General features: G+C 47.6%; 1 protein-coding gene across 1 annotated transcript in view; it reads left to right on the forward strand.

Annotated features, from left to right (window-relative positions):
• The window catches only part of LOC142994858 (receptor-type tyrosine-protein phosphatase delta-like), a 50,907-nt gene that overhangs the window by 15,686 nt on the left and 22,833 nt on the right, over window positions 1-12,388 (forward strand). Inside the window, exon 2 of the mRNA XM_076145733.1 lies at window positions 4,280-4,429. Coding sequence (XP_076001848.1) covers window positions 4,345-4,429 — 85 coding nt within the window. The 5' untranslated portion in view covers window positions 4,280-4,344. The remainder of the gene's footprint in view (window positions 1-4,279; window positions 4,430-12,388) is intronic.

The following is a 12,388-nucleotide window of genomic DNA, read 5'->3' on the forward strand; positions in this document are numbered from 1 at the left end:
CTCTCAATCAATCACGTTTTCTCTCCCTCTCTTCTCAGTTTGTCTTATTGATTTTTTTTTGTTTCTGCCAGTGCCCCGAAAGCTCCGACTCAAATGTCTTCCCTGGGTTTGCGGAGCCGCATCTCCCGGTGAAAACTCCTGCTGGGGTCAATTTGTTTTCACCGCAACATGTTGGGAGTCTAAGGGAACCAGGATTCCGGTGCAGCGGACAAATTCCTCCTAGGGATTCTGTTTTGCATGCGGCTATTTCAGAACGACCCTTTGAGATCAACGGGGTTCAATCAGGAAAACATCATCCGGCCCTGGAATGTTTATTGGCAGGGAAGTCCCCCCGCTCGACTTCTGTCCATTTCTCTGACACGCTGTCCCATTTTTCCCCTCTAAACACTGCAGGAGCGACAATTTGAGAAACATTCTAAACGGTGAAAAATGAAAGCAGCATTACGCAAATTGTAAAAAAAAAAAAAGTTGCACATGTGAATCATTGAAAATCCAATCGGGGGTTAATCCGTGACTCATTCCTGCAAACGTTCGAGAGGCGGCTCACCGATGGAGGATTCACTCCGTCTGTCACTCTCTCACACACACACACACACGTACACACGCATATAACACACAGCAGCCACATGCATGTAGCCGCTGTTGTATGTTCCAGGGAGGTGAGTCATTCTGTGCCGAGCCCATTAAAGTCCCAGCGGGAAGCTTTCAACCTCTGTCTCTCAGGCACCGAAGCTACTTTAAGGATCGTTTCTCTTAAAAACACGCCCGCCGGGGGGTTCCTTCCTTCCTTCCGCCGTCATTCCCAGTCTGTTTGTGTGCGGCAGTGGAGATGACAGATTACTGGTAATCAGCGTGTGCATGAGCGTATGTGTACAGTGTGCTCGGTAGTGGTATAAATCAAACAAACGCTCCCTCCCAGGCATGACAGGCATTCTGTACGTCTTGTTTGTGGCGTTATGAGCGCGTCTGCTATCGTCTTGCTTCATATTTGTACATCTTGTTTTCGAATAGGAAAGTTATGTTTCCGGCTTGTGGGGGATTGGGATTAGATCTGGAAAGGCGATGGAGCCCCCTGCAGTGATGGAGCCCCCCCGCGGTGATCAGTCATGGGGACGGATATGTATTCCCCGCAAAAGGACAGGAATAATGTTGACTTGACTTCTCACTTACTACATCCAGTTCTCGTCCGGGCAAAGCCGAGACATCATTGATTCATCGGCCTGCGGTCTTGAGGTCAGTCCTTGAGTAATGACCTCAGCAGGAGGGCAGTGGATAGCGTCGCCCTCGCTCGCCTCGTCTTGTTTGTTTTTTTGCATTGACATTTCTGTCATTCGGCCGCCGTTTCAACAGGGCAAATAGAATAAGTTAATTAGTTTGTCTAATTGCATTTGGTGGCCCAGCGTTTGGGAATATCAAATCGAATTAAGAGACGCACTGTTCTTTTTTGTGGCACATGGTTTGCCTGAAGCTGCACATTTTCCGGGCTTTGTCTTTTGTCTCTGTCTCTGTCTTTTTTTTTCACTGCAGCAGGACTATACCTTCCATTTGTACTCCCTGTTCCCTCCTCACTCATATCACACACACACACTTTCTGCCTGTTTGCTCCCATTTTGGCTCTCTCTCACTCTCTTTCTCTCTCCCTCTCACTTTTCTTTGCTTTTGCTTTCAACTTTTCCAAACCCGTGTCTCGATCAACAAGATCAACATGGAAACAATTGAAGATTATTATTGCAATTTTGCCTGATGACTTTATTAGTGGGACATTAGAAAGTAATCCACAGTTTCTCAGTTACTGTATTAGATCATCTGTTCTTCTGTGTCATAACTTGCCCTCATTTTTGATTCCTCACCCTTCTGCCCTCATCACTTCCTCCTCTTCCTCCTCCCACCTTGGATTAGATGTAGAAATGGGAACCCCGCCCTGGATCCCAGCTATTGTCAAGCGTTTTCTCCATCTCTCTCTCTTTGAAATGTCCTCTGAAGTCCCATAAGCCAGCCTGTCCCTCTCCTTCAGTCAGTCTCTGCTCTGTCTGAGCTCCGTCCCAGCCGTCCGTGTGATGGAGCGCTGCGGGCCCTCGCAGGCAGACAGTGTATAATTGAGTGAGAGGGACTTATGTAAGTGAAAAGGCTCACAAGCTCAGGCACCAAGGTGGGCTTTCTGTTAGGCCCTCAGTAATACCACTGACAACAGCCACCCAGATTACAATCAGAGTGTGTGTGCGCGTGTGTGTGTGGCTCAGGTTATCTGCTGTTTCTTTTTGTCTTTTCCTCCAACCTGCCTTTTCTTAACCCTGTTTACCACTCGACTTTCATCTCTCGCCGGCTCTCCCCTTCTCTCTCTCTCTCTCTCTCTCTCTCTCGCTCTCTTTCTCCCTCGCTCTCTCTCTCTGTGTTATCTCAGTTCTTTAATTAACATCACACGCTGTGAAGTGAGATACTAAATAATGCAGGCTTTTCCAGTGACACCAAATCAGTGGGAGTGATTAGCGGCTGAAGCCAAGATGCCGCGCTTTGTCAGGGATCTGTGACATTAAAACATTTACCTCCTCGGATCCATATTTTATGTTGGCGCTCAGGCAGACGAGCTCGCTGTGCGAAACCCCCAGAAATAAAACGGAATTGATAGGATTTTTATGTAAATGTATCCCGGTTTTAATTATGCGTTGCCGAGCTAATGAAGAAGATGACACGGCGCCTTTAAAACAGGAGCCAGCGTAAGAAGCAGAGAGATCAAAACTTAACAAAAGCTGAGCTGAAATGAAAGAATATGAAAAACTATCAAATTAAATGGATTATAAGCCGAGTTTGTGCCCGCTGACAGTTCAGACCGGCTTCCACCCGGCAGTGTAAATCACAGAGCCGAGGCTTCTGCCTGTGCGGGAGGAGATCTAGGTTATCCCAAAGCAATTGTTTCAAACCAACCCAAGTGGAAAATCCAGTGTGCGCTTCGCTGTTTACTGCCTCGGCTGCAGCGACGCTAAGAGCTCTGGATCCCGGCGAGCACACACGCGCACACACACACACACACACACACACACACACACACACACACGCACACACACACACACAACCATCATATTCTCCCACCCTTGTGTTTTTTAATCAGATGGCTTGTTCAGGAGTGAAAAGGATTTAGACTGCTGCTGGTGATGATGATGATGATGATGATGATGATGATGATGATGAGGATGACTCGGTCCAGTTTGGGAGCTATGTGGCATTTCTGAATCCATGTGCACATACAGTACAGAATGGACATTTGTGACATGGGAGTTGCACATATACACACACACACAGTCAACATCAACATTCCTGCACACAGAGAGGCGTAAACACACGCTTCAAGCTGGTCATATGCATGCATGTGTGAATGTATGCGTATGACCATCAGCCCGGTTCACTTTCTGCGTCCCTCACTGGAGGCTGTCAGTCTCTGGACAGCAGCGGCGGTGCAGTGATGCGCCGCGTCACGTGATCGTGATCGGAGCTGCGAGGGTTCTGTCGCACAGACAGACAAACAGACAGACAGACACCCGTCTCTTCTAATGCCAGATTTTCATACCAAACGCTACAGATGGCGGAGAGACAGATGGGGGAGCGAGAGAGAGATGGAGAGAGAGAGACAGAGACGAAGAGAAGGAAAAGAAGGAAACAAACATCAGAATTCGGGAAGGAGGAGGCTTGGTCAGAGAGAGAAAGGAGAGATATTTGGTGTGTCACCTCAGGGCTGCTCAGGTCAGAGGTTGGGAGGCTCAGAGACAAGAGGAGACACAGGTTCATCATCCATCTTTCCCTCATTCCATCCATCTCTTCATTGGTCTCTCCTGTCTCTTCAGTCTGATTCTTGTCTCAGGTTAAAGTAAAGCGGAGCGTTGCAGCGTGTGGCCATCATAATTAAACTGCAGCAGAATCCCACCGATGCTTTAATGCTTCTTTCGGTTGCCATGAGCTGGGATTCTAAAGCTCTTAATCATCTTTTAACTTTCTCACACATTTATAAACACACACACACACCTAACAATCTTCTGGCAATGAAGCAATGAGTGTGTGGTCCTAATGAAGCGAGATGGGGAGAAGCAGCTGTGTTGCTGGAGTGTAAGGCCGAAAGGGTGTGCACACATTTCAAGTGTGTGTGTGTGTGTGTGTGTGTGTGTGTGTGTGTGTGCGCGCATGTGTGTGGAGGGAGACGCTCCAAATTGGGTTTGTGACCATTTTAATGACTTTTGTCTGTCTGTCTCTCTCTGTCTCTCTCTCTCTCTCTCTCTCTCTCTCTCCTCAGGTTGTGAGGGCCTGTTCCTATCTTCCTATCATACAGTGAGGCAGTGAGCTCACGGCGGATACAGGATGCATGTGCTGACATATCCCATGATGCACTCTGCCAGTCCGGGCCTGCTCCTCCTCAGCTTCCTCTTCTTAGCTGATGCCGACTGTAAGAGCTTTTCACACACACACACACACACACACACACACACACACACACACACACACACATGCACTGCGTCTTTTGGAGGCATCAACACACACGTACACCTACACACCAACAGAGACGCTCATTCTATTTTGTATTACAAACTAGTCTGCTGTTAATCACATCCTAATGTCTGTGTGTGTGTGTGAGTGTGAGTGTGTGTATGTGTGTGCGTGTGTGTGTGTGAGAGAGAGGGAGATTATTGGTTGAGTGTTTGAAACACAGCCAGCTGTTTTTGTCCATCCCAGTATTACTTGGCATGGAAAGATGGACCACATATGGCGAGTCAGATAATTTCCCCACTGCTGGTGTGTGTGTGTGTGCGTGTGTGTGTGTTTGTGTTATTCCTGCATGTGTTTGTATGTGCGGGCTTTCCTATGTGTATTTCTGTGTGTGAGAGATCATAAACAATTTAATATCACAACAATAGTGATGAAACGGCCTCATTTGGGGCGCGACTAAGGCCTGGATTACACTCCACTTTAACTAGGCATATGCTTGAGAACACAGAGGTACATGAGCACCCTCGCTCACACACTCACATGTCTGGACTGAGTGAATACTGTATTCACCTGCGGGTATTATGAGGGCAACGATCCCGGCACCGAAACACCTTTAAAGTACTGATTTCTCATTCAAGTGTAAAAATTTCAGCTTTAGCTTGAAACGTTCTGCCATCTCACAATCTCGCAGTTTAAGTTGTGTAATTTTTGAGGACTGACGTGGCCAAAGGTTAAGACAATCCAATTGCGTGCATTGTTAAATATACATCTTGCCTTAAAAAAAAGATGTAAAAAGACAAAAGGGACTGTTGGAGGACAAAAAGTTGTGAAAGAGAAGACAGGAGTCGTTGGTGAACGGGGAGATCAGCACGGAAGCTTCTGGGGGCTGCGCTGCCCGAGGAAACGCTGATTAGACATCCTCCTCACCTCATGCAGGGCTCCATAACACACGCATGAGGGGTTGCGGGCGCAGGAGGATGAGGCCGAGGCTACCATGTCCGCCCCCGGAGTGTTTTTCAAAAGCACAAGCCGGGCGGCACATTAAATGCACACATCCACACTGAACCACTCTTGTTTCCCTCTCAGCCCCCGTGCCCTCCTCTCCCCCGGGTGAGTCCCAGGGTCGCCCAGGAAAAGGCCCCAGTCATCCATCAAAGCCGTGGCGCTCGCAGACCTCCTCTCCGAGAGCACGGGGAGGAGCGGCGACCCGGCCAGGGCATAGAGAGGGAGAGTGGATTCGCACTTTGTCTCGCCTCTGTTATTTTTCATTTTCCCCTGCCCTCCTTTCCTCGCACCTCCTCCGCCCGACGCTGGAACATCCATATAATCCATCCAGAGCGGGAGAGACGGAGGGGGGAAAGGGAAGGAAAGCCGCTTCTGTTCTCTTCTTTTTATCTCGTCGTGCAAACCATTTTTTGATATCAACACTGGGAATTTGAAAGTGTTTTGGATTTTAGGATTTTACAAACGCTCAGAAAAAGAGCTTTTTGATGTATAGAGCTAACAAACACATTAGTGTGCCACACTCACACTCTGGTGGACCGGGGGTATCTGTAAGGCGTATTGCAGAGAGGTTTTGGAAAATGAGTGTTCTCATAGCGGCCGCTCTCTAATCTCTCCCCCCATTTTTGTTTCCCCGTCGCGTCTCGTGTGCGCATGCGTCCCCCTGCGTGCGTGTGACATCTACCCGCCGGATTAAGAATAATGCCCTGATCCCGTCTCAAACTAGGCCACTGGCCCCACGTTAGCGGTGAGAGAAGCCGTTTCTCTCTGCGTGTCATCCTGCCGCGACATGAAACAATGCCACGGCAGGTTTCTTCCCGCTGACCCTCGTTTGCCCCCGAACCAGCAAGCTGTCGTCCTTCTTCTTCTTCCTCTTCTCGGCTCGGATGAAAGCGATAAAAATGACAACGGCTCAGAGGAAAGCTGCACGGAAAATCAAACAAGTTGCTCCGGTACGCGGGCTGCCGTGTGTTTAGGATTCTACCCAGCGAGGCTCCGACTCCTTTGCCTCCATTCACATAACTTCAGTAATACAAAACACACTCCTAGTGAAGAAGAAGAAACAAGCAGCAACATTAATAACAAAGTCGCTTTATGCTTACTGAGAATCTGACCTTTTCATATTTGAGATATTAGGTGTGAGTGCAGAAGAGTACAGAAGTAGTTCATGTGCTGACTGATTGACCTGTCAGTGTGGTGCCGTGCTGCGGGCGCTCACGTGGCCCTGAGGTATGAGACAGCGGTCGGGTCAATCTCCCGCAGTGACAGCAGCATAGCTTGCGCCTGCCGTCAGCTCCCTTGAGCAAGGCACCCAAAGCCAGCTGTCTTAGACAAGAATCTCCTTGGTTGACTCGTGAGTTTTTCTGTTCTGATTTTCCCTCAGGCACAAGTGCGAGAGGCTGATTTGTTTTAATAAGTGAGTGTTTTTCATACGCACGTCATGACTCCGTGATTTGAGATTCTGTCTGGCATTTTAGCCAAACACCAGTGTGTTTTTGTATTTTACAGATTTTACGGGTTTAATAATTCAACGAGTCTGTCTACATAAGGGGCCGGCTAAGCAGAGTGGTGAAATGTAAAATCCGAGAATGTTTCTCTAACGGGGTCTGGAGGCGGAGAGAACCTTCAAATACTCAGATCACGACACGCAAAACAGTACATTTTAAAAATTCCAATCTTCCTTTTCTTTGCTTGTGTTCAACTCAGAAATGTCTTTCTTTCTTTTCCTTGTCTTTGCAGTAAATCATTTATCGGCTTGTGAAGTGGAATGTGCAGCGTTTAGCCTGTGACAGACCTCATACCTGCACAACAAGCAGCCCAACATATGAATCATACATGGATTTGAAACATGTCGGTGCTTTGTGTCGTTGAAAGCCGATACTTGTTATTTATATTTATATACGCTCGCAACATGACAATAATATGTACGTGAGAACTGGCAGATGTGTGCGTTTGTTGATATATCATGCATGCATTTCGCTGCGTGTGTGTGCGTGTATTGGATTCTTTTGCGTTTCTAATAAGTAAATATAAGCAGTAACATATAAAGCGTTTGGGTCAGAGGAGAGATTACGCCGTCATAAGTATCTGGTTCCGTGCAAGTGTCTGCTCGTCTTCCTTCTGACGGATGAGGTCAAGTCAGGATCCACTGGAATGAGATGGGGTGGCAAGGGTCGAGGCCAAGTTCAAAGGTCACTGGCCCCGGGGAGATTAGTGCAGGGTGTTAAAGTGAACCGTGCAGAGTTATTTACTTAGATGGGTTTCTTTTCCGTGATGATTGATTTGGACGAACATGCAGAAATGTCCAGAGAATCCTTAGTTGACATCATTATTGAATATAGAAATGTATCATAATAGTTGAAAACATAAAGTGATACAGACATAAACCTTTTCTGCCCTTTAATTAAGAATTATTATCTAATTATCCCCTAAGTTGCAGACTTCCCTTTCTCTCGTTTACACAGTAGTACAGTCAGTTTACTATAATCACAGCCATCAGCGAGGGGAATTAAACCTGGTTTATTCAAATGATTTGCTTTAGGAACGTCCCAAAACATTTTATGCTAATGTCAATTAGGAAATGGAGGAAATGAGCAAAAATTCAATTTAATCATGTTGAAAATGTCCCTTAATTTCCTCATTTTAATTCACATGGCACTTATCGACTTAACAAATTCAGTCATTAAATAATGGTTCATCTGTTTTTCCGCAGCATTAATTTGTGTCATTTTTGTGGCAGCTCATGTGCTTCAGCTTGTGTTTCTACTGAATCCTGCTCCATGTCACCTGCTGACATTCCAAATTGGTGACATTTCCCTGTAACTTCATGCTGTCAAATGTACCAAGGATCCAATTTCGAATAGTCAAATAAACTTCAAGTACCTCAGAATTATACTTCAGTAAACGTCCCCTACTTAGTCTCTTCCTAACTGGAATCTTTAGTAAGTTCTCCATCTTCAGCAATTAGCGTCAAACCCTGAGCGAGACAGATTAGCCCGGCACAGAGAGCGCCAGCCTGCGGAGGAGGAGAGGGAGGAAGATGAAGTGTCCCAGCATGCCTCAGCCTCACCCTGCAGCGGACAGGCTGTTAGCAGCTAGCATAGCTGTGCACCCGGCCATTAATAATCGCTTCTGATTATGGTTAGCTTAGTGTTAGCTTAGCAGGAGCAGCCGTCTGTGAGTAACATCGGCCTGGATAGCGTTAGCCCCACTCTAACTTAGCGGAGCGCCGGGCTGTGAGTAATGTGCTGAGAAAACGCTCTGTTCCTCTGTATGGGAAAACCCGACCTGACCCAGTAAAGAGCAGCACCATGTGACTTTAATGACCTGTGTATAAAATAAGACCCCATTTGATTAATTCCGGCGCTTGTGTTTTGAACAAATTAACCCTGATTAACTTGGCACTAGCCAGACCTGGAGCCAAGCACGGCGGGTAAACAGCATGCTAATTGGACGTGATGCTGCGTCAGTGTAGGAGTGATAAGTGATGACGTAAGCAACAAGTGATGTACAGAACTGTATTCAAAAACAGTTTTTGTTATTTGCAAGAAACTCTGATTAGTAAAGAGAAACTCTGAGCCGTCGTCTTCCGGTGTGTGACTGTAGTGGTTCTCAGGCTGAGAGGCGGGGTACGTCCTGGTTCTGTTCTCAGCCTTGGCTTAAGTGTGAGGGATTTTAAGATGTTAAATGAAGTGAAAATAACATCAATTGCTAAACGTAACCCACGACCACAGATCAGCGCTGAACAAGCAGCTTTACGTGGCCCAAAACTGTTTTGGCGCCACAAAGAAAATAAATCAGTCTTAAACTCCAGGCTGAGATGCGACGCCGCACAGATGCGTACAGTTACTGAAATTTCAATTGTTTCTTATCTTTATTGTGACGTTCTATCGATCGGCTGCAGCACGTGACTGTTTAATTCAATTCCGGATGCTGAGATGGGCCTTTTGGGCCGTTAACGCTCAGGCGCGCTGCAGCAGGCTGACAGCCGTCTGCCCGTGTTTACTGGCCTCATCTATCCAATTTCATTTCCCAGACACAGGCGAGCAGCTGATAATTTGCTCTTAATGTGTCGGTTTGATGTTAATGTGTTTTAAGTTATGGTGCTGGCCGGCTGCCCGTCCGCTCTGGAGGCTGCCTATCAGGGCCCTGGCTCCGGCGCCCATATTGGCCTCGTTCCTCAACCCTGTCTGACAGGCTGGACTCGGTCCTCATTTAGGAAGTCATCAGCTCGCCGCCCACCAACACCACATACGACTCTGTGCAGCTGGATCTCTCCCTCGGAACCACTGCAATTACACTTTACATGCCTAACTATCCACATAACACACACACACACACACAGATGGAAGAATGAGGAGCAGGCACAGATGCTTGGCAAATTGTACCAACAGTCTTTTCACCTCATATCACCCTCCCGCCCTCACACACACACACACACACACACTCACCCTCACAGAAGCAAAGTCGTGCATGTGAACATACACACACTTACTCATGAACGTAGCTGCTATCTGATCAGGAAGTTCAATAACCATTTATCCCCTTTCCTCCCCTGGGAGACGATGCTCGTTTCAGCCCGAGAGCAAAAATAGACGTGCGTTCTGCTCACACACACCCACACACAAACACGCATACGTACATACCCATAGGGTTCGCGACCACCAGCATCCGGCCTTCCCCATCTGCTGCTTTCACCTCAAACTGTGTCTTGTATTATTGAAAGCCTTTTCTCTGTGCTTATCTCCGGCTCGGCGCTCCCCGTGGTAATGCACCTCTTTCTGAGTGGAACCTTTCTTCGCTCTTCATTTGTTACTTTTGATGCCCGCAGTACGACACAGGAGCTTCATTTCACGCAGCTGAGCCTGTTGCCGCGCATTGATTTGATTTATTTGGAAAGGGCCGGTCTGCTTTGTGCCTCGTTACATCAGATCAGATAAGTGATGAACTGAGGGCACAGGAGAAGAAGGAGCAGGAGGAGCAGGAGGAGCAGGAGAGCATACAAACGCGCTCGTCTTTTCGGACTCGAGTTGTGTAAGGATCAGTCAGCACGGTGCTCTAAACAAGTGATTCATCGGTGTTGGAGTGTCTCCCTGCTCTTTGCGTGTCACCATATGTTCCAAAGTTCCACACTAGATCAAACCAATTTGTAATCAGACGTGGATTATACAAGAGCATGTCGCTGAACACATCCTAACAGAGTGGCATTAAGCCGCCGGAGCTGCTGGTTTAACTCCATTTTTAAGCTCAGCATTAAAACAACCTGATCCACGCGCGCTTCATTCTGAAATTTATACCTTAACCCCCCACCACACAAACACACACACCCTCCCAACCCCCCCTCACGCCCCCGAAGGTTTGTGCAGGCATCTGTTCCCGTACGATCTCCCCGCGACCCCCTAAGGTTAACACAGCATCTGCCATCTACAGTATCTGCCTGTGGTTCCTACAGCCTCGTTTAGTTTTATCACGGCTAAGTGCCACTCCAGTGACGCTGCATCAACCATTACTTCACCCACGTCTTAGGACGAAATGCTTTTACAATCTGTCGTGCAAAGGTGAGACGGAGGTGAGGCACAGGATTTGTCCATTCCCAGGCAGTATAAAAGGTGTGTGTCTACCGGGAAGACTATTTTCACTCGATGCATTTAGTCCTTTTCATCATCTTCAAAGCGTAAATTAAACAGCAAATCAAGGAGAGCTCGCTTCGTAATCTCTGACATCTGCTGTGTAGGTCAGATCTGTGTGTATAGTGACTTTTATTTAGGACACCCTCTATCCCCTCCACACACACACACACACACACACACAGAGCGACAGAGGAAAGATTGACACTGTCTAATTCCATCTAAATCTTCTCTTTGTGAAACGTCTCAGTGCTCCTCTGGAGTAAGAGAGGAGGAACCCTTCACATCCTCAGGCGACCCGGGCGGGGAACTGTCTAAATGTCGCTGCGTGAAATATGATAGCAGAGGGCCCCCCCCCTTTTCCCCCCCTCCTCTAAAACACTACAGCCCCCTCACTTTTGCCCTGGTTGGAGGAGGAGTGATGGAGGATGAATGTCGAGGGCGGAGGAGCTGCAGAATGGAGGTGTTGGATTGAGGGAAGAGCGGCGAAGGGGGAAATCGAGGAAGAAGAGATCCATAAGGGGGGGGGGGGATGAATAAGAGACGAGGAGGCATTGAGGGAAGGATAGAAGGGATAGAAAGGAGAAGTGTGGAGCATATGGTTGCATCCCCTCTCCCTCCCTCCCTCCCTCCCCCTCCTCCTCATTAAGTCAGTCAATGTGACAGGAAAGACTTGTGTAACACCCCGGAGATAGAAGGAGGAGGAAAGAGTAACGATGAAGGAGCGAGGAGAGAGAACCTGAGACGACATGTATGACAAGATATATGAAGAGAGGGATCAGGGTGAGAGCGATGGAGGGGGAGAGAGAAAGAGAAAGAGAGAGAGAGAGAGAGAGATCAAAAGCGATTGAATGATCTGCCGTGCCTTTTAGCTCGGCTCTGCCGGCTTTACACTCTTCATTTGTTTTGTGGCGGAGAGATTAGCAAGAGGATTTAAAGACTGATTCTCTCTCTCTCTCTCCATCCTTCCCTCCCCCCTCTGTCTCTTTCTTTCTCTGGGCACAGAGGCGCACGTTCGATTACTAACTCTCACCTCACACACATTCATATATATGTACACTATATTTACATATATAGTATACATGCACATGTACGTGAATGCGCACATGCACACGCGTAAACTGATGGACAGTGTGTGGATGTATGCATCACACACACACACACACTGTTCTGTTTCGTTATTGAGGTAGATATAGCTTGGGGTCAGTGAGGTGAAAAGGTGATTGGGCAGCTTGGGGCTCTGCACACATTTGTTGGTGCATCTGGCTCTCTCTCTCTCTCTCTCTCTC

This window comes from Genypterus blacodes, unplaced genomic scaffold (assembly GCF_046128005.1).
Source record: "Genypterus blacodes isolate CSIRO-AG114 ecotype Tasmania unplaced genomic scaffold, CSIRO-AGI_Gbla_v1 ptg000030l_1, whole genome shotgun sequence".
NCBI classification, from domain to species: Eukaryota; Metazoa; Chordata; class Actinopteri; order Ophidiiformes; family Ophidiidae; genus Genypterus; species Genypterus blacodes.